Source organism: Camelus bactrianus, chromosome 16 (genome assembly GCF_048773025.1).
Source record: "Camelus bactrianus isolate YW-2024 breed Bactrian camel chromosome 16, ASM4877302v1, whole genome shotgun sequence".
Taxonomy (NCBI): domain Eukaryota; kingdom Metazoa; phylum Chordata; class Mammalia; order Artiodactyla; family Camelidae; genus Camelus; species Camelus bactrianus.
The window spans coordinates 11,639,600-11,666,777 of record NC_133554.1 but is presented as its reverse complement, the minus strand read 5'-3'; the positions used below and the strand labels follow the sequence as shown (position 1 = coordinate 11,666,777).

Below are 27,178 nucleotides of genomic sequence, written 5' to 3'. Positions count from 1 at the left end.
TGTGCAGCTGGCCTCACAGAGAACTAGGACGCTACCTCGCCTTTGCTTGGGACGGCCACCTGAGCTCCTCCTTACTCACCACACAGCCACCAGAGGAGGCCAGACACCACAGATGGCTTCATCTGGAAACTCAAGGACCAGCACCCAATGCAGGGAGGAACCACAACTTGAGGCCTCTCTCCTCAGAAGGGACCTGTGCTTGGAACACTGTCCTGAGATGTCACGACCTGCTCAGGATGCAGACACACCGCACATGCCCTGATGCGAAAGGAGGGAGGGGGAGTCAAAAGGCACAGCAGGAAATTCCCATAGACTCAGTGTGGATCTGACAAAGAAAACGGGCTACCCCAAGGAGGGGACATCTTAGCTCAAATATGCTGACCCTGTAACAGTGCAGGTTAGCTCAGCTTTTGCTACACAAACACATTATGCAAGCCTAGATCATGGGACGTGGTAAGAGCCGCGCTTGCAGGCAGAGATGACAGGGCACTTGGTATTTCCGTAAGGGAAGAAGCTGGAGGGTGTGCCGGGCGGTATGATGAAATAATTATAGGAAGCGCTTTGTGTAGCAAACACCTCGGCTCAGAGCGCAGTCCCGGAGCATCGTAAGTGCTCAAGAAGCACTGGCCATGGTTACCAGTAGCCCCGGAGACCACTGAGGCTGGAGCAGCTCACGCAGAGCACAGCCGCTCCCTCGATTATGCCAAGCCGAGTAATGAATAGGGCTGCTATGATTCTTCAGTACCACCAGTGATGCTTGGTGGGGTGGGGGAGGGAAAAGTAATGAAAGACCTAGGGAGTACACAAAAAAACCCACTCACAAAATGTTTGCTATAACGGGGAGGTCCCGAAAAACCCGCATATTGTGAAATCGGACATTGGTTCCTTCATTCTTTCATTTGCTGAACAAGCATGCGTGTGGTATCATGTCAGTCACCTCTGTGCCCCACTGCCATTCCGTCGGCCCTGTCCTTTACTCCGGCCACCACTACAGCAACCAGCCCTGCACAGGCTTTGTCCAGCCCCACGTAGGTGTAATGCGGCGGCACCACACCGTGCCGTCAGGCTTACCCCTCTTTTCCTGTATCAGGGACTCTGACGCTGAGACAGAGGATGCCTGCAGGATCCTGCTCGGTCCTCAGGCTTGTGCACCCGGAGCTACTGGACAAGTACTTGCCACTACAGGGGCTTGGAAGCCAATGGGGAGCACCCACAGCAAAGGAGAAAGTCGGTGAGTATATGGAGAGAATGACTTGTGCCCTGGAAGTCAGCCGGCCTCTGCCCTCGGCCACAACGATGATAGGACTCGAAAACAGAAAGCAAACAGGGGCCAGATCACATAGGGGCTTGTAGGTTATTAGAACGATTGGGCCTTACACTGGTGGGTTTTAAACAGGATTGACTTGGTCTGATCTATTTTTTTTAACAGGATCACTCTGGCTGCAATGTCGATGGAAAAGGGGCAGGAGCGGAGTAAGGAGCCAAATTGGGAAGCTTTGGCAGTAATCCTGGTGAGAGATAAGGGTGGCTTGGAGCAGGTGAAGGGAGTAGAAGTGGTGAGAAATAAGATTCTGGACACAATTTTGAAAGTGGAGCCAACGGTGTTTGTTCATGGATTGGATGTCGGGGTGAAGCAGAGAGAGGAGTCGAGGGTCAAGACTGCATGTGCGGAGTCACATGAGCGGGTTCACATGTTAGAGCATTCCCATCAGTGGTCACCCCGAAAACAGGGTGTTTGCTCACATGAATGGGGTTAACTCCTGAGGAAAGAATTCTGATTAGAGGGTTAAACGAACCTCCTAGAGGAAGGATCCTTCGTAAAAGAGTCACTCTCTTTGCCCGTATTCATTAGGCAGTTGGGAAAGCCTCAGGTCATCCTTGCCCTCTACTTCCTCTTGCCTTCCCAGCCTCGTTCCTTTTTTTTAGAAATAGCGTGTTGTCTATTTTACAGCCAGAGGACAGCATTCTGACCTCTGTCCTGTGACTTCCTGGTTCTCCTCTTCTTATAAATACCAGAGCAGAGCTGGGGTCCCAGAGAGGCAGAGAGCAGGGCACCCAGGAGACCTTGGGCCAGCACTGCCTGCGCACCGGGAAGATGAAGACCTCCGTGGTGGTCCTCTCCTTCCTCCTCATCCTTGCTGCCCACGCCGCTGCTGGTGACTTGACCAAGCTTTCTCACAGGTTGTCAGGTTGGTGGTAACTCACAATGTGGGGAGGAGACAACAGAGGGCACTTTTGTTCCCAACATAGATGGGTCACTTGTTTAAAAGCAGCCTTAGTAGGTACCGACCTCTCTCTGCAGCCTTTGGTCCCAGGGGAAAACTGTACACAGGTGACTGGTCCCACCTGGGGAAACAATTCTCTCCCTTTTCATGGTCAGAATTATCTGATTCTTTCTCTTAGCTGACAGAGGACCATTATGGGCTAAATAAAGAGAATTGTAGTAAAATTCTAAATTTGTAGAAAGAAGCATAGAAGTCTATGATGTTAGAACCATTATATACCATCTAGTGTAAAAGTCTCATTTTGGAGATAAAATTGAACAAGCCTGGCAAGTGGCTCGCCCAAGTCTACCTAATCATTCTATTTATTTAACAAATAAATATCTAGTACTTCCCATGTGCAAGCAGGCACTGTTCTAAGTGTCTTATAGATATGAATGCATTGGATCCTCCCATCAACGGTGTGGGGTAGACTGTCAGTGACTCATATGGTTTTGTTTATTATTATTGTTAATATTATTATTATTATTACTACTATTATTATTATTCTCATTTTACAAATGAGAAAACTGAGGCATAGAAACTCTAGGTCACCTGCCCAAGATCACACAGCCATAAGTATTAGTAGAGTTAGGATCCAAGCTAGTTAGGAAGCTGTTAACAGAAAGACAACGCCTTTTAAGACTTTATTTTGCAAGCCCCATACACATCATATCAAGTATATTGACATGTATGCAGATGCCTCGTTTAATATAATTCATACATAACCATGTAAGAAATGAGCTAAAAGTTTCGTTATGTTTGCCTAATTAGTGTAATAGGGGTCCACGATCCTTTTTCCAAAACTTTGTGGCAAGTTGTATTTTAGAATGCAGAATTTTTCAGGTTCTAAAAAGGTAATACAGTATGGTCCAGCAATTCCACTTCTGGATATACCCAAAAGAACTGAACGCAGGTACATGAGGAGGTATCTGTATGACCATGCTAATAGCAGCATGATTTATAAACGCCAAAAAGGTGGAAGCAACTCAAGTGTCCACTGACAAATGAATGGATTGAAAAACAGGGTATAGACATACAGTGGAATATTATTCAGCCTTCAAAAATAAGAAACTCTGACACATGGTATAACATAGGTGAGCCTTGAAGACATTATGATAAGTGAGATACACCAGTCACAAAAGGACAAACGGTATGATTCCACTCATATGAGGTAGTTAAAGTAGCTATATTCAAAGGCAGAAAGTAGAATGGCAGTGGCCCAGGGGTTGGGGGTGGGGTGGGGGGCAGGAAATGGGAAGTTATTGTTTAATGGGTATAGACTCTTAGTTTTGCAAGATGAACAGAATTCCATGGAAGGATTGTGCTGAGTTGCACAATATGTAAATGTATTTAATGCTACTGCAATGTACACTTAAAAGTGATTAAGCAGGGAGGGTGTAGCTCAGTGCTAAGCATGCACTAGGTCCTGGGTTCAATCCCCATGACCTCTATTTAAATCAATCAATCAATCAATCAATCAATCAAACAAACCCTAATTACCTCCTTCGTCAAAAATTTTTTTTCTAATTTTTAAAAAAGCGATTAAAGTTGTAAACTTTATATTACATACATTTGATCACATTCTAAAAAAAAATAAAAGTTTTAAAATGGTAACACCTCCCTGGACATTCCTTAACATCCCTGGCAGAGTCTGGGAAGCACACTTTGCCAAACACAGTAATATTTCTGCAGCAAACACATGCAAATATTTATACTAATGGAATAAATAAAGCCTACAAATAACCTCACTCTACTTTGGGTGGCATTGTGCCACCAAATCAGTCAGTGAAATTTGTTCTGTTTCCAGAGTCCTGCGGATTTCAGAAATGTGTAGAAACCACTGTGGACTACATCGCATTATGTAGCTGTTCAACTGATTTATTCGTGATGGATTCGCAGTTTGCTTTTTCTATTTAGAGTTGATAGAGTATTTTCATGTCTCAAACTTTTTCAAAAATTCTCTGAAAAGTCTCAGGGCCCTGATGGAGAAGATGGGCCTGGAGGCAGGCCTGGTCCAGTGGTCCGGCATCACTGCCTCCCTAGCAGGGGATGGGGCTGAGGAGTAAGATAGATGGAGATGCTGCTTCCCAGCCATTTCTCTTCCCTCCTCGACTGTTTCCCCCAAACAGACCTGCTGTCGACACAGGATCATCATTATCACATACAATCTCATGGACAAGGTTTGTTATGGTATATATTTAAAAACAGCCAGCAGGTTCATATCTGCTCAGTGGCTTCAATCCACCTTGTTTACGGGGCCTGGGGAGACAGGGAGGGTCCTAAGGCCAGTGAACACGTCCAAGGAAGTTGAGGATGGGTCCTGGGTCCATACGTGGCCTCTATTCCAGCTGGCTATCCCGAGAGTTGTCCTTGGGGTGGGGGGGGCTTCTCTCTGATGCCTCCTGCGGGCCTCAGACCCTTCCTCTTCTTGGAGAAATGGTCCTGCCTGTTGTGGCCCTGCCTGGGTGCCCTCAGACACCCAGCTCAACCCTGGGGAAAGTGAAGCAGGGAGACACCAGCAAGTGCTGGCCGAGAAGGAAGACATCCCTCTCGAGTCCCGCACCTTCTCACCCTTCCTAGTACTTTGGAGGAAAGGATCTAGTTTTCCTCAAACTCAGTCCTTAAGTAACCCTTTCTCTTACTGCAGGCTTTCACCGTCCCACTGACTGCTGCCTCTCCTACGCCTCACGAAATATCCGATGTGTGTTCATGAAAGATTATTCAATAACGACCAGTGGGTGCTCCCGGCCTGGTGTCATGTAAGTGCCAGGCTGACCGACCATGCCTTGCGGGGAGGGGTGGGCACCTGATGAATAGATGTCCCCAAAAGTCCTATCCTCTGGATCCTGCCAGGTCAGCAGAGGCTTGCGTCCTCATTAGGATCCCGTAGGGCATCGGGGACATGATGTTCCCAGTGAAGAAGGAAGCCTGGGAAGGAAGGAGACAGTAGGAGCAAGGCTGCCCAAGGAAACTCCACAACTCACTAAGGGAGTCTCAGAGGCTGAGGGAGGGTCTGAGAGGAGCTGCTCTGAGCCCTTGCAGCAAAGAAACAAAAGAACAGGCTGGGCTGAGTGGGGAATCCGAGAGGCAGGGAGGGTGGTGCTCCCCATCCCCCCTTGCTGACCCCTCCTCTGTTTGTAACCTCTCTCCCTCTTGCTTCCCAGCTTCAAAACCAAGAGAGGGCAGAGTGTCTGTGCCGACCCCAGTAAGGAGGATGTTCGGAAATGCATGGCGAGTCTGAAGCTGGACTCCGTGATATAGAACCTGGAAAGACTACTGCTTGAGAAGGAGCCAGCCACCTCACCTCCATCTCTCTTGCCTCGACCACCTCCTAGAAATTTCCTGGCCTGAATTATTTTTAAAAAGCACCCATTACTGTTCTGTTCTGGTTACATAAGTAATACATTAATAAAGAGTAACCAATTTAACTTTACTTCAACTTTAAGAGGAAAAAGAATCTTTAGCAATGCCAAATTTCAGATCTGTGGGGTTTTTTTTTCCCAAAACAAGACATTATAGTGTAATTTTTTTAAAAGCTAAAAATATGACATTCAACTATAGATTGACTATGCGTCAAAAATGTATTTAACCCATTAATGAAGGAACCATTAAACTGAATGAATATCACCTGAGGAACAGAGGTTTATCTAGATAATTGGGAATGACATTCTGAAATGTTTAATTGAGAGGAGAACAAATTAGTATCCTATAGGACAATAAACCTGTAACTTTGGGGATTATCTTTTCTACTAGACAAAAATCACTTGCATCTGTGCTTAACAAAAATTTACAAGTCAACATGTGATTTCACAAAGTCTGGGACCTGGTCAATAATAAACAGAGTATCAGTTAGAACATGCCTACAGATTTCAGGAATCCTGGAGCAGGCCTTTCAGACAATGTTCCAAAATGACATTGAAAGGCCTGCATTCATCCTTTTCCCTTATTTTTATGCTTTAGATTTTCTTCTTAATAGATATAACTTCCTAAAAGATCATCTTCGTTAAAGTTAAAGGACATTAGAAAAATATTTAAAACTGGAGCCAATATCCATCTTACATTCATATCTACTAAAGCATATGCATTTATATTTATAATTAGGAAATCTTGGCCAACTGTCTCATAAAATTTGGGAAAAAAAGGACTGAATTCTAAACAACAAGTTTTTGTCATTCAAAAAAATGTTTAAGATTTTTCTGGGCCAAGATGGCAGAGTAGAAAGACCCTGAGCTCACTTCCTCTCATGAGCACAGAAAAATCATCAATGAAAAAAAAAAAAAAAGGAACCTACCAGAAAAGATCTACAACAGAAGACAGCAACAAAGAATCACAATGAGTTGGGCAGGAGGCAGACTGGCGATACAGCCAAGTCCCTTACTCTCTGGTGGGTGACCCACAAACCGGAGAATAATTACATTGCAGAGTTTCTCCCAAAGGAGTGAGAGGTCTGAGCTCCACTCCTGAGCCCAGGGGTCCTGCATCGGGAAGACAAGCCCCCAGAGAATTTGGCTTTGAAGGCCAGCAGGGCTTAATCTGGGCAGTCCCAGAGGACAGCGGGAAATAGAGACTCCACTCTTAAAGGGCACACAGAAAATGTCACATGCTCCGGGACCCAGGGCAAAAGCAGTAATTTGATAGAAGCCTGGGTCAGACCCACCTGCACATCTTGGAGAGTCTCCCAGAGAGGCAAAAGGCAACTGCATCTCACCCTGGGGACACAGACACTGGTAGCAGCTATTCTTGGGGCCTCCTTCTACCACTCGGATGGACACTGGTGCTGGTGGGCACATTGTGGGATCCCCCCTCTAGCTTACTAGCCCCAGGATCCAGACTTGCCCTGGCCCAACAGCTTGTGAATGCCTCAGGCCAAGCAACCAACTGAGTGGGAACACAGCCCCACCTTCAGCAGACAGGCTGCCTTAAGACCCCCTGAGCCCACAACCACCTCTGGCACAGCCCCGTCCACCAGAAGGCCCAGAACCCAGCTCCACCCAGCAGTGGGCAGGCAGCAGCCCCAGGGTCCCCACAGCCCTGGCCCTGCCCTCCAGGAAGCCTACTTTAGCCTCTGGACCAGCCTCACCCACCAGGGTGCAGACACCAGCCTGCGGAACCAGCCTGCCCACCAGCAGGCCAGACACTACCTTGCTCTCTTCTTGTCTTTGACCAGAAGTTACCCAGGGCCCAGCCCAATTCTCTCTGTCCCGTGGTCCCCTCTGGAGGTTCCCACAGCAGATACCTTTCTTCATTTATGCTTGTAGCTTTATCCTGGGGCAAACCTCATAACCGACTGTCCTGAAGTGGGGACTGGCAAGGTCCTAGCTTGTTCTTTGGACCCAAGCTTTGTCTCCCAGCACCTCCTGACTCTGATCTTTGGGTGACCCAGGGTCGTGATGGGAAAATGTTTTCTCAATGATCTTCTCCATCACCTACATGAGGATACAAGTTTCTTCAGTCGCCTTGGGTTTTGCCACCAAAATGACAAATGTCCTTTATATAGAACAGAAATTTCTCACCTGTGATCAGCTGCTGTTGTCTTTTCTGATTCCCTACTGCTACTATAAGTTTTTTTAATTAATGTTTTGTTTTCATACTTACTCAGTCATTTCAATGGGATTTGGGGGAGGTGAAAGAGGCAAACACAGATGCTCAGGGTTCTGGCCCGGATTTTGACCCGCTTATGGTCTTTCCTGTTGTTTCTTCACTTATGGTGGCAATAGCAGCTTTTGGCTCTTCTGCTGAGATTTTGTTTCAGACACTTGAAGATCTCAAAGAGTTGTTGCATGAAAGCAGGGCTAGACCCACGGGCAATGTGTATGGTTTCACTGGGTTGTCCGGCTGCTCGAGCTGTTAGCCCAGGAGAATGAAATGGTGAGCCCAGGCCACTGAGCCATGTAGCTGGCAGAGGGCCAGGTGTCTCCTGGTCAAGGCTTTGGGCACAACAGCAGCTGAACAGAAACGAGGGATGGAAACGGCGCCTTTCCCTTCTGACCAGGCATCTGGAAAATCACAGCAGTTCTTTGAGCTCTTTGAGGAGACAATGGTGTGTCATGTCAGGTCAATTGCATAATACTCAAAACACTCTCTTTTCCCAGTTCCTCAAAAACAGCGTGTTCCTTTTTTGCTTCCTTGCTTTCTGCGGTGCCTCTGCCAGAAATGCCCCTCCTCCCAGCCTTCCCGGCAAAACTCAACCCACCCTGCAAGATTCGGTTTAGATGCCACCATAAAACCTTTCCTCACTATGCTGGACGAAGCATCCCGTCCCTTTCTCTGGACTCCTGAAAGAGATCATGGCTGCATGATTACTTTATGTTATCCGTTGTGAGAGACATTAGGGAAAACTTGAGAACAGAAACGAGACTCCTGCCCATCCATGTGTAAGAGAAGAGGACACAGTGACTTCCATAATACTGGGAATATTAATTCAGGAACTAGTTTCTGAACTTCTATGACATGTCAAGCCCTCTTCTAGGCACTGGGGAAAAGTACAGTGAGTAGGACAAAACACCATCTTGCATGAGCTTTCTGTGCTATTCAGCTATCATTAGCCCCCCTTGTTCAATGACTTATTCAATGACTTTAATAAAATTCCATTAACAAAGTAAAAAAAAAAAAAGGAATATTCCAGTGTATAGAGAAGACTGAAAATAGGAATATGACATCTGTGTTCAAGAATCATATCTGATTTGACACAAGATTGTAAAATGATTATAAATCAATAAAAAATGTTAAAAAAAAGAATCATATCTGAATCCTCACTAAATCTCTAAATTATTACACCACACTGCATTAAAATGATGAGGCAGTTTGTCACGGGGACAGCCAGGCTGCGACTCGGGCCTCCCCAGGCCCCAGTCAGGCAGCCCAAGGGCTGAAGAGACCAACATATTATAAGCACAGCAGTTAGGATGCTGTGCTATAGATCAAGGCTTCGGAAACTTCAGCATGGACAAGAATCACCTGGAGGGCTTGTTAAAACACAGATTGCTAGGTCCCATCCCCAGAAATTCTGACTCAGTAGGACTCGCTGGGGCCAAAGAACCAGCATTTCCTCCCAGTTCCCAGGTAATGAGGGTGCTGGAGTGTGGAGTGGAAATCTGAAGAGAACTCTCAGTCTCAACTTTGTAACTTCAGCTGTTTGCAACTTTTGCAGAAAGCATATATTCCTTTAGTAACCAGAAAATAATGTCAAAGAATTGGGGGAGAAGGGGAGAGTCTTCATTGTCTTTTCAACAACAAACAAACAATGGGCTGGCTGACTTGTGTTACTTCTTGATTTTTTTTTTCATGATGCAACTTATCAAAGCTGCTTAATTACAAAAGAAATATACAAGTGGGAAAAGTTTAAACATGGCTAAATGAGTCTGATGACCAGTTTTGAATTTTTAAAAGTAAAAAATCTTAGAAGTTATTTGAAATAGCTAGAAAAAAAGTGTGCTGAAGAGCTGTAAAAAAAAAAAATTATCCGTATCTTTCCTCTTCTACTTTTAGAACCACAGACATTATTTTAAAAGTAATACGGCTTAGCCCCTTTTGTCTTGGTGTGGGCCAGGGCTGGGGCAGAGGGCATGACCCACTTGGTTAAGGCCAGTGGAGGTAGAAGATTTGTTACCTAGAGAGGACATGGCAAAGAAGTAAACAATGAGGGTCCTACACACACTTCCCATGTTATTCAATTTTTTTTAAATCAAAGAATATGTGCTGCTTTGAGAAACTTTTTTTTTTTTTTTTAGTATTCTTTTGGTTTCTTTTTTAGGGGAAGGGGTAATTATATTTATTTATCTACTTACTTATTTTAATGGAGGTTCTGGGGACTACACCCGGGACCTCGTGCATGCTAAGTGCACACTCTGCCACTGAGCTATACCCTCCCCGTTGAAAAACATTTTTAACATTTTTTACAGGCACCGCATACTCATCCACAGACAACAAGAGAGCCTTTAACATCTCTGATTATATTGCTGCCAAATTCCATTCATCCCTCTGCACTGCAATTTTCAATTACTTTTTTGAGTCCCTCTTTGAGCGGTGAGTCATCTGAGGTCAGGGTCATCTTCATTCCCACCTCCAAGCCTAGCCCAGTACCTGGCATGTGCTATTATGGCAAGGAAGTAATATGGTCACTAGACCCATTCTCTCTGCCTCCTGGGCACACACAGATAATCTTTATCTTCCATGCCTTTGTCATTAAGTTGGAGCCAAGTGACTTCATTTCGGCCATGGGGTGTAAGTGAAAGTAATTTATACCATTTCCAGAAATGGGCCATAAAAACCTGCCAATCCTCTGCTTCTCCCCTTGGGTAGCAAATTTGGAGGTCTCTTGTTGGAAATGGTGGCACCACGAGAGAGGAGAAGGCTTGGTCCCTGACTGGGTGACTTTCCCAACACACACCCGCCCTCATCTCACTGCTGACCACGCTGGACTGTGACATGAGCAAGAAATAAACCTCCATTTAATTACTCTCCTGAGAGTTAGGGGTTGTTTATTATAACAATGAGCATATCTAATTTAGGTAGGAACTCAATAACTGCTTGAAAAATAAAGAACTTTCCTGTAAAGATCTTCCTGTAAAGATCTTGGCAGGTCGGCTAGTCTCCACAAAAACAAAGTCATCACTGTTTCTTCCCAACTCATACTCTTCCCAGAAACAGCTTGTTTCCTTAGATTGTCCCTAATGACAGTTCTTAATACTGGACTGGAGGAGTTTAAATAGTTTTGTTATCGACAACAAATACAGAAAATTTCGAATAAATGACTGTCTCAGCACCTAAGCATGAAAATTCAGCTACTTCCTGTGAAATACACGTACTTAGACCAGCCCAATTTATGTATTCATCCTTCTTCTAAAACATATTTAGAAATCACCTGCTCTGTGCTAGGCCTGCCCTGCCCTAGTGTGTGGAGGTGAGAAGATGTAAACAGCCTTCTAACCACGAGAGCAAGCAGAATGTTGCAAGTCCCCTCAAGAAGGCCACAGTCAAGGCCCCTGGGCTGAGAGTCTGCAGAGGTGGATCTTTCCTGCAACCAAATCATTCTGCGAACATGAGCAAGCCTCTGGCCCTTCCTGAGCCCAATTCCTCCTCCATAAATGACCAGTTTAGATGAATCTAAGGATGGCAAACACACAGCATGCAAACTGCACCTTCACAGAAAGCACATGTCACTCACGTGATGCACAGACATCCAACCTGGAGCTCCAGTCCACCACTAATCAATGAGACCCACTCGCCATCCCCAAACTAGGCATTTTCTAGGTTCCCATAGAGCTTCTCTGTAATGAAGGTCAGAAACCAGGAGAAGGTTCCCAAAGGGATTCACTACCTGAGCTCAGATAGGTAAGGCTTTGTAGAGAAGCCAGGGCATTTTTAGAGACAGCTTTGTGCACATGTTTCTTCTCCACAGAGTAGTGGTTAAGAGCATAGACTTGAGGGGAGGGTGTAGCTCAGTGGTAGAGTGTGGGCTTAGCATGTACGAGGTCCCAAGTTCAATCCCCAGTACCTCCATTAAAAAAATAAATAAAAATAAACCTAGTTACCTGCCCCTCTAAAAAGAACTCAGACTTGGGAGCCAGACTGCCTGAGTTGGAGCCCTAAGTCTACTTGTCAATGGTCAGAGCTTGGGCGAGTTCTGTCTGCTCTCTGTGCCTCAGTTTCCTCAACCGCTATGAAGATTACAAGGGCTAACATTCACGAAGCATTTGGGACAGTGGCCAGTGTGTATTAAAGCAACCATCACTGTATAAGACCTGTTAAATAAATTATCCACTGAGCATCATGGCACGTTCACCGCAGGGGTCAGCAGGGGGATGGGGATGAGGCTGGGAGGCAAAGGTTCTGCTGAAGAGCTTAAGTGAAGACTTCCTAGACCTGATGTGGGGGCCTCCAGACCTCATCCTATTACCCCAAATCCTCTCTGATCTCCAGATGAACAGATCCTGAATCTCCAGCCCCCATCGGCCTTGTTCTAAGACCTGGAACAGGAACTGGGCACAGGACACATCCCAGCCTTGAGATCTTCTGCTAAGTCTGAGACAGTGTCCCTGAGCCCCTGTGCCCATGGTCTTTCTACGACTAAGAGCTAACCTCGAAGGGTTAAACTCATTCCCACTGGGGATGGAGGACAATTTCCTCCCTGAAATCTTGGCTCCCCATACTTCCTTCACTCCACCCTCAACCAAAATTGCTGAGGATATGAAATCGCTGAGAAATCCACTGCTTTCTACTTCCCTTTGGCATCTTAGTTCCCTTATACTAAAAAACATTTTGCCTCGATGAACATTTCTCAAAACATTCTCAGCCCAGGAGGTTCAGAAGCCCCTACCAGGCCAGCTCTCTCCCTGCAGCGGCTCCCTGCACCAGAAGATGAAGGCTTCCATGGCAACCGTCTCCTGCCTCCTCCTCCTCCTCCTCCTCCTTCCCATCGCCCTGCGGTCTGAGGCTGAATTCTCTCCACGTGAGTGCAACACCTCATCTTCTAACCTGGTCCCTGTAATGAATCAGGAGTAGGGTTGCTGGGAATACAGGAGGAGTGCTCTAGGGAGGTCTGGTGTCTTGTTAGACTGGTTCCATCCTCACCCTGCCCAGGACCAGTCCCCTTCCCTCCAAGGCCATGCAGTGAGGCCAGCCTCTCTCTTCACTCACTCAATTCATCTCTCTTTGCCATTAAGCAAAAGACTGGCCCACCCCATTTGGGGTCATTAACCCTAGGGAGACTGGGGAGAAGTATCTGGAGCCCCTAAAGGCCATATTGTCCATTTATCTCCTGGGATTTGGACCCAGGCTGCTTGCAGGGTCCACCTAACCCCATGAGTGCAGCATCGCCTGGTTACGCAGTTGGGGAGTGGGGGGGAAGCAACAGTTCGGGGGTCCTGCCTAGGCCACCTTTTCTCAGCTTATTTCTTAGAATGAGCTGCCTTTACAACCAAGAATATTCCCACCCTGCAACTTGGCCTCATTTCCTTTCCAGAAACTGAAGGGAAACAGAAGGCTGCTGAAATAAATCTAGCCTCAAGTTTGATCTGCCTCTGAAAAGTCAGCCCAGAGGAATGCAGTGGGAGTGGCTCCCTGGGGACCAGGGGATTCTTTATTCCATTCTTTAGGGAGTGAGGATGCTGCCGGGAATGGTGCTGGATAACAGGACCCCTCCCTTTTCACCCAAGCACCTGGCCACCCTCAGTGATCCCTGAAGCCATCCCTGTGCACATTTCTGTCCAGGGGGGCCACATAACTTGCACACCCCCACTGTACCTCATAACTGCAGGGCCTTTAATCTGAAATGCCCTTCCCCCTACCCCCATAAGTCAATCTAAGTGTGACTTTGCTGTTACCCCCTTGTACCTCTGACAAAAGCCATGAAATTTCAGAATCAAAAAATAACTGAAAAATCCAGTGTGATTAAAAAAAATGTTTTAGGGGTGGGGTATAGCTCAGTGGTAAAACATGTGCTTAGTATGTATGAGGTCCTTGGTTCAATATCCAGTACCTCCTTTAAAAAAAAAAAATGTTTTAACCAGGAAACTTTTTCTTCCAGCAAAATCTTACACGGGAGGCTCAATATGTAAAATGGGGAAAAAAAAAAAAAGGTGGATGGGGTCCTTTACACACGACTGCACTCTCAAGTGCATCCGTGCCTCCAGAAAGCTCCATATAAAACCCACCGACCCAGTCCAACAGCCTCACTGACAGATGAGGATACAGAGGGCAATTGGGGCGACGGGCACAAAGCCAGCAGAGGCAAGGTGGGGTTAGAACAGGGTGCCCCGGCTCCCTGGCCGTCGTCCTTGGGGCTTGGTGTGGATATCCCACCCTCTTTGCAGGGCATGCGTTCAGTGGGGACATGGGCGAAATGGGGGCACTGGAAGGGGCAGGGTCTGCATTCCCAAATGGCAAGTGTCCCAACCCCTATTGGGATTTCTTCCCGATATCCCTCCTCTTGAAGCATCTCTGCCAGCTGCCCCCAGGGATGGTGTGTGCTCACTGAGAATATCCAGGCTTGACTGCTCTTCCATCTGGGGTTGAAAGTCATTAGCCAGTCCTAGGAGGGGATGGAGAATGGAAGCAGGGTGATCGCTGATGAGGAGAGGAGCCAGGGGAATAGTTTCAAAGGGAGCCCAGAGGACTGAGTTTCCCTGTAGCTCTGCCTCTGAATTCTGGGGGGCTGTCCCCTCCTTCTTTCCCTCCTCTACCCCTTGGGGTTGCAAAGGCAGCCGGGGGGGGGGTTGTCTTTAACAGGGGCCGATCTCAGCTTCCCTCCATGCCTTCTTCCCAGGATCACCTTACCACCCCGCCGAGTGCTGCTTCACCTACGTGACCCGTGCAATCCCACGTTGGCGGATTTTAGGCTATTATGAGTCCAGCAGCCAGTGCGTCAACCCTGGAATTGTGTAGGTGGCACCCATACCCTGCACTGGGGGAGGGCAGCCTGCAGGGCCTTGGGGCCGGGTGAACTGGGAACCGGGACTCCCCAGGGGGCTTCTCTGGTGTGTCAACACAGGGAGAGGCAGCCAAGGGGCAACCTGGGGGCTTCTGGCCTATCCGGGGCCCGCTGGGGCCAGGAGGAAGCTGGCCTCACCGATGGGGAAGGGTAGAGGAGGGGAACAGGAGGCAGGAGGGCACTAGTGGGGACACCGAGACTAGGTGGGTCTAGGGGCCCTGAGGGGCTCAAGGGCTTGTCTCAGAAAGGATGCTGGCCCCAGGCTGCCTCTAACAAAGGAAGGAGAACCAATCTAGGTCCCATGAGGAATTTGTAAGGAAGGAAAGACTGACACTGGCTTCCTGGCTGCTGGACCCTCAGTTTGTAATCCTTCTCCCTTCTTGTGCCACAGCTTCATCACCAAAAAGGGCCATGTCATCTGTGCCAACCCCAGAGATGACTGGGTCCAGGACTACATCCAGGAGCTGGAGAAGATCTGAGTGACCCAGATGTAATGGAGAAGGACCCTGCTCAGAACCTTAAAGAGAAGGGACTGAACACCCACCCCTACTCCCAACTCAGCCCCAGCCACCTCCCAGGAGCTGCCCTACCTTGAATTAAAGACCATTCATGCCCTTCCCTGCCCTCATTCATTTGTACTGAATTTCCATTGGCAATGAACTGAGCACACTGGTGAGCCCGGCCCGGGGTGGCACCCTCAGCTTCAAGCCTCACTCTGCAGAAATTTGGCCAGAACATGGTGCAAAAGATGGGCCAGGCCTGTGATGGAGGTTGTGGGAAGCTGAGCAGAAAGTGAGAAAGATCACCTTACAAAATAAGAACCACAATAATATCAGACGCCATTTGTTGTATCCCAAGCGCGCTGCTAAGCAGTCCGTGTGCATTATCTTACTCAAGTTTCACAAATGTAAAGCTAAGAATTATCGTCTGATTTTGCAGGTAAATCTTCATAAAGGCCTCTCCATAGCAGTCAAACTCCATAGTCTTTTTCTGTGTTGGTCCCAAGGCCTTTTTCTTTGTTCCCTCCTGGCTGGGATAGGAGTGATTCATGGTTGTATTTTATCCAATTCTTCCCCATCCACTTATGTTGTACTATATTGTTTTACTCATTTTTGTGTCCTACATAAGGCATAGCAAAAAATGTGGCCCACACCAAGTGCTCAGGAATCAGATGGATGGATAGGTGGATGATGCATGGGTGGGTGGGTGGGTGGATGGATGGGTGGGTGAATGGATGGATCAATGGGTGGATGGGTGAGTGGATGGATGAATGGATGGGTGGATGGGTGAGTGGATGGGTGAATGGATGGAATGAGGCGGGAATCAAGAGGAAGCTTCTGCTTCAAGAATAACAGACGGCTGCCCCTAAAGGCTCTCAGACCCATCTTCCAGGTTCAAGGAACTCTGTGCACTCAGAGGAAGAGCATGCTCAGTGTAGGCCTGTGACCACCATTCCCTGGCCTCCACAGACAAGGGCTAAGAGGGCACCTGCACACTGAAGGTACAGCCAGGCTTCCTCAGATCTCCTGGCCTCCATAAACAGAGGTCAAGGAGGTATCCCACATATATGATACATACCCCCCACCTCCTATAAAAAGCCACAGATTCACCACCACTAACTGCCTTGAAACCACCAGCAGTAAATGCATTATATGTTTTTCTCTATTTGTGAGCGGTCACACCAAACAGCAAGCTCCATAAAGATCTTCATAGTCCTTGTTTTGCCCCTGCCTCCCTCTGCAGCCATCTCCTGAAACACTCCATCACACCTCTAAAGCTCACAGTTCATCAAAGGCAAACACTCCCCCATCTTCCAGTTCCTTCCTGAACACTCCCTTCAACTTGGAATGGGCTCCTGAGGCAGTCTGAAGAGAGAAGATGCTGAGGGACCAGTCCAGCCTCAGCCAAAGCCAGAGGGCAGAAGTTGGAACTTAGGGAAGCAGAAGCAGGTTGTCAGGCTCGCGGTGTTGGGGCGCCCTCTTCTGGCCACGATTGGATTAGCCCACACTGCGAGCGCCCAGGAGGGATTCGCCAACTAGACCTAAATTAAAACTGGCTCCATTGGAGAATTGCTTGTTTACGTCTTCTGCCCTTTTTTTTTTTTTTTTTTTAACATTTTTTATTGATTTATAATCATTTTACAATGTTGTGTCAAATTCCAGTGTTCAGCACAATTTTTCAGTCATTCATGGACATATACACACTCATTGTCACATTTTTTTCTCTGTGAGTTATCATAACATTTTGTGTATATTTCCCTGTGCTATACAGTGTAGTCTATTCTACAATTTTGAAATCCCAGTCTATCCCTTCCCACCCTCCACCCCCCTGGTAACCACAAGTCTGTATTCTCTGTCTGTGAGTCTATTTCTGTCCTTTATTTACGCTTTGTTTTTGTTTGTTTGTTTGTTTTTGTTTTTGTTTTTTAGATTCCACATATGAGCGATCTCATATGGTATTTTTCTTTCTCTTTCTGGCTTACTTCACTTAGAATGACATTCTCCAGGAGCATCCATGTTGCTGCAAATGGCATTATGTTGTCGGTTTTTATGGCTGAGTAGTATTCCATTGTATAAATATACCACCTCTTCTTTATCCAGTCACCTGTTGATGGACATTTAGGCTGTTTCCATGTTTTGGCTATTGTAAACAGTGCTGCTATGAACATTGGGGTGCAGGTGTCATCCTGAAGTAGGGTTCCTTCTGGATACAAGCCCAGGAGTGGGATTCCTGGGTCATATGGTAAGTCTATTCCTAGTCTTTTGAGGAATCTCCACACTGTTTTCCATAGTGGCTGCACCAAACTGCATTCCCACCAGCAGTGTAGGAGGGTTCCCCGTTCTCCACAGCCTCTCCAGCATTTGACATTTGTGGATTTTTGAATGACGGCCATTCTGACTGGTGTGAGGTGATACCTCATTGTAGTTTTGATTTGCATTTCTCTGATAATTAGTGATCTTGAGCATTTTTTCATGTGCTTTTTGATCATTTGTATGTCTTCCTTGGAGAATTGCTTGTTTAGGTCTTCTGCCCATTTTTGGATTGGGTTGTTTATTTTTTTCTTATTGAGTTGTATGAGCTGCTTATATATTCTGGAGATCAAGCCTTTGTCGGTTTCACTTGCAAAAATTTTCTCCCATTCCGTAGGTTTTCTTCTTGTTTTACTTCTGGTTTCCTTTGCTGTGCAGAAGCTTGTAAGTTTCATTAGTTCCCATTTGTTTATTCTTGCTTTTATTTCTTCTAGGAGAAAATTTTTTAAATGTATGTCAGATAATCTTTTGCCTATGTTTTCCTCTAGGAGGTTTATTGTATCTTGTCTTACGTTTAAGTCTTTGATCCATTTTGAGTTGATTTTTGTGTATGGTGTAAGGGAGTGTTCTAGCTTCATTGCTTTACATGCTGCTGTCCAGTTTTCCCAACACCATTTGCTGAAGAGACTGTCTTTATTCCATTGTATATTCTTGCCTCCTTTGTCAAAGATTAGTTGACCAAAAGATTTGTGGGTTCATTTCTGGGCTCTCTATTCTGTTCCATTGGTCTATATGTCTGTTTTGGTACCAATACCATGCTGTCTTGATGACTGTAGCTCTATAGTATTGTCTGAAGTCTGGGAGAGTTATTCCTCCAGCCTCTTTCTTTCTCTTCAGTAATGCTTTGGCAATTCTAGGTCTTTGATGGTTCCATATAAATTTGATTATGATTTTTTCTAGTTCTGTGAAATATGTCCTGGGTAATTGGATAGGGATTGCATTAAATCTCTAGATTGCCTTGGGCAGTGTGACCATTTTAACAATATTGATTCTTCCAATCCAAGAGCATGGAATATCTTTCCATTTCTTAAAGTCTTCTTTAATTTCCTTCATCAATGGTTTATAGTTTTCTGTGTATAATTCTTTCACCTCCTTGGTTAGATTTATTCCCAGATATTTTATTACTTTGGGTGCTATTTTAAAGGGGATTGTTTCTTTACTTTCTTTTTCTGTTGATTCATCGTTAGTGTCAAGAAATGCAACTGATTTTTGAACGTTAATCTTGTAACCTGCTACCTTGCTGAATTCTTCAATCAGCTCTAGTAGCTTTTGTGTGGACCTTTTAGGGTTTTCTATATATAGTAACATGTCGTCAGCATAGTGACACTTTTACCTCTTCTTTTCCAATTTGGATCCCTTTTATTTCTTTCTCTTGCCTGATTGCTGTGGCTAGGACTTCCAGGACTATGTTGAATAGGAGTGGTGATAGTGGGCAGCCTTGTCTTGTCCCAGATTTTAGTGGGAAGCTTTTGAGTTTTTCACCGTTGAGTACTATGCTGGCTGTAGGTTTGTCATATATAGCTTTTACTATGTTGAGATATGTTCCCTCTATACCCACTTTGGCGAGAGTTTTTATCATAAATGGGTGTTGAATTTTATCAAATGCTTTTTCTGCATTGATTGAGATGATCATGTGTTTTTTGTCCTTTCTCTTGTTGATGTGATGTATTACATTGATTGATTTATGTATGTTGAACCAGCCTTGTGTCCCTGGGATGAACCCCACTTGGTCATGATGTATAATCTTTTTTATGTGTTGTTGGATTCTATTTGCTAAAATTTTGGTGAGGATTTTGGCGTCTATGTTCATCAGTGATATTGGCCTATAATTCTCTTTTTTTGTATTGTCTTTGCCTGGTTTTGGTATCAGGGTGATGGTGGCTTCAAAGAATGAGTTTGGGAGTATTCCCTCCTTTTCAATCGTCTGGAAGAGTTTGAGAAGGACTGGTATGAGTTCTTCTTTGTATGTTTGGTAGAATTCTCCAGTGAAGCTGTCTGGTCCTGGACTTTTATTTGTAGGGAGGTTTTTAATTGCTATTTCTATTTCCTTTCTAGTGATCGGATTGTTCAAGTGTTCAGATTCTTCTTGATTCAGTCTTGGTGGACAGTATGTTTCCAGAAACTTGTCCATCTCCTCTAGGTTATCCAGTTTGGTTCCATATAGTTTTTCATAATATTCTCGTATGATACAAATGATCAAAAGGCACATGAAAAAAATGCTCAATATCACTAATTATCAGAGAAATGCAAATCAAAACTACAATGAGGTATCACCTCACACCAGTCAGAATGGCTGTCATTCAAAAATCCACAAATGTCAAATGCTGGAGAGGCTGTGGAGAACGGGGAACCCTCCTACACTGCTGGTGGGAATGCAGTTTGGTGCAGCCACTATGGAAAACAGTGTGGAGATTCCTCAAAAGACTAGGAATAGACTTACCATATGACCCAGGAATCCCACTCCTGGGCTTGTATCCAGAAGGAACCCTACTTCAGGATGACACCTGCACCCCAATGTTCATAGCAGCACTGTTTACAATAGCCAAAACATGGAAACAGCCTAAATGTCCATCAACAGGTGACTGGATAAAGAAGAGGTGGTATATTTATACAATGGAATACTACTCAGCCATAAAAACCGACAACATAATGCCATTTGCAGCAACATGGATGCTCCTGGAGAATGTCATTCTAAGTGAAGTAAGCCAGAAAGAGAAAGAAAAATACCATATGAGATCGCTCATATGTGGAATCTAAAAAAACAAAAACAAAAACAAACAAACAAACAAAAACAAAGCGTAAATAAAGGACAGAAATAGACTCACAGACAGAGAATACAGACTTGTGGTTGCCAGGGGGGTGGAGGGTGGGAAGGGATAGACTGGGATTTCAAAATTGTAGAATAGGTAAACAAGATTCCACTGTATAGCACAGGGAAATATACACAAAATGTTATGATAACTCACAGAGAAAAAAATGTGACAATGAGTGTGTATATGTCCATGAATGACTGAAAAATTGTGCTGAACACTGGAATTTGACACAACATTGTAAAATGATTATAAATCAATAAAAAATGTTAAAAAAAAACAAAAACAAAAACCTGACTCCATGTTGAAGGTCCAAAGAGATAAATGAAAACCTGGACTGACACACCAAACACCTCAGTGACAACGGGGGGCCAAGCGTGAGGCACTTTTGGGAGTGTCAGTAGTACAATCTGTGACAGTGAAGAGTGAGCTCAGTCATGTGCCCTTGGACTGGGGATGGGGGACAGACTTTTCAGAGGGCACTGCTCCACCCTTGCCTCAGTCTATGCTCCCTCTAATCCTGCTTTCTGCTCGCCCTCCCAAAGACTGCTCATCTGGGGAAACTGGGTCCGTCCAGCCCTCTCTCTCACTTCCCCAAAACAGATCAGCAGGAATATGGGGAAATCCCAGGGATCTGGTTTTCAGGACTGCCCATCAGCCCCCCACCCACGTGACTGTGGACAATTTATTTAACCTCCGTAAGCCTCAGTGGCCTCATTCGCAAAATAAGGGTGAAAAATCTCTAATCCCTGCTGTGAGGATTAAGTCATGCAAGGTGCTGACACACAGTTCACCACACTCGGACCTTTCTCTTGTTTTCACCTTCACACGGATTCAAATCTTACCGAATTTAACTGTGCCAGACCCCGCCCTCCACCGCCCTCCCTTGCAGCAAATACCGAGGGAGGCCCGTTGTCTCTCTCCCTCCACCCCCTCTGAAATGGTCAGAGTCCAGAGAGCTGAGAGGTCCGAGTGGACGACCGGCAAGGAGGACGTCTCTGCTCAGTCCTCCCCAGGAGCTGAACCACCCCTCTGAGAGGATGAAGTTCTCCGTGGCTGCCCTCTTCCTCCTCATCCTCATCTTCACTACTTCTGCTGTTCACAGCCAGCCAAGTGAGTCCACCTGCCCCTGTAGGGCAGCAGTGAGAAAAGGGAACGGGGCAGCTGGCCGCGAGGTCAGATCCCAGACGTCAGCCGCCCCGGGGACTCTCCCCTCCTGCGCGCATAGCTGCTGTCCTCAAACTCCCCCTTTGTAAGCGGAGCTGGGCTGTGGTCCACATCCTTCTGGGGTGGTTTCGGTGGTTTCAGGAAGCTGGGTCAAGTTTACATCAGGAGTCCAGGGGATGGAGGCCAGGAATGATCTCTTAGGAGGAAGAAACGATGATAGACATAAGGGATGAGGAGGAAGGCAAGGCAAGTAGATGAGAAAAGCCACAGATCCTCCGGGAGGGCAGGATGGAGGGAGTTGGGGAGGCAGGTTGAGTGATGCTGGGGTCTAAGCCCAGGAATGGGGAGTCTGAACCTAGCCACCCCTTGCTTGCCATGTCTGGCGTAGATTGCTGGGACTATCATGGCATTCAAAAGGAGTCCCAGTGGGATGCCCAAGGGCACTATTTGGGGATTTCTGGGCCCAATCTCCATCCCTAGGACCAAATAAAGTCTGTAGTCAAAAGGGATTGAGAGGTTTGGGAGCTATGGGATGCTTGGGACCTATGGAGAATGGGTTTTTTTTTTTTTGCCAAACAAACCCTACCCCTGCCTCTGCCATCATTTATGAGGGCTGGTGACAGGGAAGGGACCAACACACTCAGGCCTTCTACATACTTGTCTTCAGCTGCCTCAGCCCTTCTTTTCTCCCTAAGGCTACCCTTGGCATAGAGTCTGGCTGGACTCTGCCTGTTTAAACACTCGGGGGAGCAAGGGTCGTGCACACCACGTGATCTGACTGCACACTCTCAGGATGCCCCTGGTCTTTGTAAATGCTGCCTTGAGACCCAGGGTCACTGTCTGTAGAGGTGCCTCTGGTGGGGGGTGGGGAGGCCACAGTGCCCTTTGGGAAGGTCCAGCAGGAAGGGAAAATGGCCCACCCAAAGCATAGACCGGCCAAATGGTGCTCTCAAGAAGTCTCAAGCTTTGCCACCAGCTGGAAGCAAAGGTCAGGGATTTGCACTCTGCAGTTCAGGGGGCCGGGGAGGTGGGGGTGTCTCTGCCTGCTTTCCTGCGTGATGTCCCCAACTGAGGAGCAGTCATGGAGCCCAAGGGAAATACAGCGCTACCAACCAACAAGTCTGGCATCCTGGGAGAGTGGCCGTTCCTACCATTAGCTCTTAATTACAACAAGCACTGATGGAGGCTTTCTGTCCAGGCTTTGAGTCCAAAGCTTGACAAGCATTTTCTCAACGAATCTTCCCCAGGGTTCTAGAACGAAAGTTATCTTTTTACGCACGTGTGACGGGTGAAGACACACAGAGAGATTAAGAAATGTGCCCGTGATTCAAGTCATTCAGTCAAGACTCTAACCCAGGCTGCCAGACCCCAAAGCCTCAGGAGAACCCTTTTCCTCCTGCTCTGACTTCCGCTTATCCCTCCATCTCCCCCAGTCCCTGACCTCAGCCTCTCCGGGGCCTCTAGCTCAGAAGGGGTGGTGGCCCTCCCCTCCCCCTTCAGTATCCTCTCTTCCTTCTTCTTCCTCCTCCCCTTGCACTGCAGCCTCCTGAAACTGTTCGGTGCTCCCGGACAACCTGGGCCGCCCCACCTCTGGCCTTCCTACATTTCTTTTTCCAGATCCCCCAACCCCTCTTCCGTCTAAATCCTACTTGTCCTTCAGAAATCAACTCAGATGCCACCTGCTGTGGGACGTCTTCCTCAACCACCCGGGGCTGGGATAGGTGCCCCTCATTCTGTTTCCATAGCACCATGTGTCAAGTTCGACTCCATCCCTGACCGCTATGGTAGCATTTATCTTTTCACCCAGCCTGGTCTGTAAGTTACACGAGAGTAGGGATTGTGTCTCCCACGTGTTTTGACCCCTGTGGAGCCCAGCACGTAACAGGCGCGCCATAACATGTTTGCCAAGTTCACCAGCAAATGCAAATACGTCAGGCCTTTGGACTTGATGAAACTCAGTCCAGAGGCTGAAGCTTCTATGTGTCCATCCCCCAGAGTGTTCATCTCTTTCACTTTCTCTCTTATCCATCAAGCTATCATCAGTCCCTGCTGATAAGGGGTGGCTGTGCCATCAGAAGAATGGAAGGCAAGGGACGGGAGATGGAGGTGGGCAGCCGTGGGCTTCCTCACTGCCTCCTTGGCTCAGATTCCAATGTGATTCCCTCAGAGGTTCCTGACGGGGTGAACCTTCCACCCACCTGCTGCGTGAAGTATCACGAGAAAGTACTGCCAAGGAAACTGGTGGTGGGATACAAAAAGGCCCTCAGTTGTCACCTGCCAGCAATCATGTAAGCACTTCCCTGCAGGCATCTCTGTGGAGGGGGAAAGGGAGCCCCTGGGCAGAATGGGGCACAAAGAAGCGAGTCTCCGTGCTGGAAGAGGGGGAGTTGTGGTTAAGGGCTAGGCTTTGACTGTCACAGGACAGGCCTGGGTTTCGTTCTTGATTTTGCCATTTACAGCTGTGTGGCCCAAGAAATGATGGCCATAATGAAACCCAAGCCTGAGGGTCTAGGCTGAGTGAGGAAGGGGCTGCGAGAAGAGACGATGGGGTCTAGGGGCCAGAGAGGGAGGCCTCCTGAGGCGACCCAGATGAGGGAGACCTAGGGAGGTGGCACAAGGCATGAGGCAAGCCCCATGGGAGCTGGAAGTGGGGGAGTGTGGACTGGGCCCCCAAACTAGTCCACGGCCCATGACAGTCTAACTCTGCCTCCACAGCTTCGTCACCAAAAAGAACCGACAGATCTGCGCCAACCCCAACCTCAAGTGGGTCCAAGACTACATCGCGGATCCCACCGTACCTTTGCAGCCCTCCCGGAGGTCGGCCTAGGTCACCGTCATTACATCACAGAAAGGCCAACCCCCGCTCCTTGACATCAGGCCTCAGCGGAAGCCCAAGTTCAAGAATGAACAAAGGTGTCACCCTGTGAAAATGCAGACCACCCTGTGGTCCGAGTGACAGGGCCACACTCACAGAAGCAGGCTAGTGATCCAAAAAGTAACTGAAAGTATTTTGACTCTCTTCTCAGTCTCTGGAGGAAACGCCCAAGTTAGGGGAGGAGGGTAGGAGACATTCCTAGTGCACAGAAAAGCACCTTTCACACCCTCCTCCTTGCCCTGCTTTCCAGTCCTCACCGCACTCCAGTACACCTGCCACCCTAAATAATCACGGCCAGCTTCCACCCAGCCAGACCGCCTCTGGCCTCTGACTCATTAAACACCCACAGGACTCTCGGCTTTTCCTGTCCATCCTTATCCCCTTTCTAGATCTCTTTTTCCTTCTATTATTCTCTTCTTTTAAAACATAACTTTTTCTTAGCAAGCCAAGGTCGGAACGTTCAGACACTAATGATTTTTGTCCCTGTCGCAGAGTCTTGGCTGGGTCCCCTGACATTGGATCTTCCCAGGGTGGTATGGAGAGAAAGAACATTGAAACAAAAGAGGAGATGTGACGCCCGAGGTCCCGTGCTAAGCTTTGCAGGGCAAGGGAAGGGCAGGAGACTAGGCTGGGGGTAAAAATCTTGGTCCAAAACTCAGCCATTCAATAAATAAAATTTCCTTTACGGCCGACTTGACTTTTAACTTCCTGTCTCCTTTCTGCTAGGGTGGAAGAAACTCAACCTCAGTTTTCTTCAGGGATTTCTCCACATTCCCCTGAGAAATTTATAAACTTGGGGGTCTGGAGAGTTCACATGGCACCAAGGCCAGACATACATACTCAATCTCCCCTTCTTGCTCTCTCTCCAGCTCAATAGGGTGCGGATTCAGACAAAACCCAACATTCCCCCAAAATGGTGTTGTGAAGGCAAAACAAAAACCAGGCAACTAAAGCTATATAATTAAGAGAAACAAATAAATTTGGGGAAGCGATCATTCTGAAAACTGGCCATTCAATGACTTGGATTCTGATAAAGTGACCCATACCAGCCCCCAGTGGCCCCAGGTGCTAAATACATCATCCTGTCTCCCAGCCTCACCACCCCAGATGGCCACCTAACCCCAGCTGACCGGAGTCTCTCAGAGAGATGAAACTCGGACCAGAGAAACACACACCGGTTGCTGTTGGAGCAATGTCCCCAGGGAAGAGGTCTGCAAACTGGTCCACTCAAGTCTCAGAAATTGCCCCACTTCCTGTCCCCACTCCAGGCTTGGAGGTCTGGCCAGTCTTTCAGTTCCATGGGATAACCCAGCAATCTTCCTACTATTCCTTTTATTTTTTTCTTTAAAAAAAAATTTTTTTTTAAATTCCTGAAGGGCCACTGTGGGATTTAGCACCCCTGGAATAACTTTTTGTTGGTTTAAGTCAGTTCTGGCTTGTGTGTTTTAACATATCCATGCCATTGTTACCATCTTTAAGTGCCCAGTTCAGTGGCATTAAGTATCTTCACATTGTTGTACAACCATCTCCAGAATTTCTTCATCATCCAAAACTGAAACTCTGTGCCCAGTAAACAATATCTTCCCATTCTTCCCCCGACCCCAACCCTTCGGAACCACTCTTCTGCTGTCTGTCTCTGTGAACTTGACTCCTCCAGGTACCCCACATAAGCGGAATCATACAGTATTTGACCTGTTGTGACTGGCTTATTTCACTCAGCGTAATGGCTTCAAACTTTATCCCTGTCGTCAGGATTTCATTCCTTTTTAAGGCTGAAGAATATTTCATTGTATGTATCTACTTTGTTTTGTTTATCCATTAATCTGTCCATGGACGCCTGGGTACCCCCTTTTCTTTACATGAGACTGAGTTGGCAGGTCTTGGCTTCTGTGACTTGTGCCAAGACACTTTAACTTGTACAGTGACCATCAGCCACCACACTGGCCAGGCAGGGGCTTGGGGGGTAAGACTGCAAGGCTCTGACCCGTGTGCTTCCTCCCCTTGTCCCCGCTACAGGGGTCAGTGCCACCTGCTTTAGTCCCCTCAACTAGGCTGCCAGCTCCTGCTCCTTTATTCAGGAATTTCTCTCGAACCTCCCCGCTATCAAAGCTGAGGGGTTCCAGCTGACTGTGATCAGACCTCTCCCTCCAGGAGCTCACGGCCCAGGAATGACACAATCACTGACAAATACAACACAGCCAGGCTGGACCTTTGCTTGCTGGGGCCAGAGTGGACATGCAAAGGTGGCAGGGCTTGGATTGACACAGGAGCCGGACCAAATTCAATGTGTACACCCAAACAGGTTTCAAGGTCCTTAGCCAGCACCAGGGTCAAAATCAGGGAATCAGAGTTCAAAGGACAGGCTGGGGCTAAAAACAGGAAGCACAGGCTGGGGCCAGGATTCTGGCACGCTGGAACGGACATTCCATTATTTGTTCTTTTTTGCGGGGTGGGGTTCCATCAGAGGAGTTCAGGGTTGAGATATCAGTCCAAAAACTTACTTGAAAATCTGTACACAGAGTCATATCCTCATCTCAACACATAATGTAAAACCTGTCAGAAACTCCTAGTGGTTCAGAACCCAACGTGCTTATCGCAGGTGCAATCAATTGTTTTCAAAGTGGGCTCATCCTAGTCTTTTCAAGGTAGATAAACGCCAGCTTTAAACATACATATGTGTGCCCACACACACACACAAAAGACCTCCTCATTCTGGGCAGGGTTCTGCCGGCCCTGATCACCCTAGGGTGAAGACCTCGCCTGCAAAATCCTACACCCAGACGGCTCATGTGACAGTCTGCCTTGTGGTACAAAAGTGATGG

General features: G+C 47.0%; 3 protein-coding genes across 3 annotated transcripts; all 3 read left to right on the top strand.

Moving 5' to 3' along the window:
- The first annotated feature begins 1,945 nt into the window (after positions 1-1,945).
- On the top strand, positions 1,946-5,697 carry LOC105064289 (C-C motif chemokine 4). The gene is given in 4 exon segments (XM_010949168.3): positions 1,946-2,189; positions 4,394-4,444; positions 4,912-5,023; positions 5,429-5,697. Coding segments are annotated over 4 exon segments (444 nt in total). The 5' UTR covers positions 1,946-2,095; the 3' UTR covers positions 5,616-5,697.
- Positions 5,698-12,470: 6,773 nt separating this feature from the next.
- CCL14 (C-C motif chemokine ligand 14) lies at positions 12,471-15,312 on the top strand. The gene is made up of 3 exons (XM_010949167.3): positions 12,471-12,714; positions 14,530-14,644; positions 15,086-15,312. The coding sequence occupies exons 1-3, from the start codon at positions 12,624-12,626 to the stop codon at positions 15,171-15,173; spliced, it is 294 nt and encodes a 97-aa protein (XP_010947469.1). The 5' UTR covers positions 12,471-12,623; the 3' UTR covers positions 15,174-15,312.
- Positions 15,313-21,293: 5,981 nt separating this feature from the next.
- CCL16 (C-C motif chemokine ligand 16) lies at positions 21,294-25,048 on the top strand. The gene is made up of 3 exons (XM_010949166.3): positions 21,294-21,427; positions 23,649-23,769; positions 24,197-25,048. The coding sequence occupies exons 1-3, from the start codon at positions 21,355-21,357 to the stop codon at positions 24,306-24,308; spliced, it is 306 nt and encodes a 101-aa protein (XP_010947468.1). The 5' UTR covers positions 21,294-21,354; the 3' UTR covers positions 24,309-25,048.
- Positions 25,049-27,178: the final 2,130 nt, after the last annotated feature.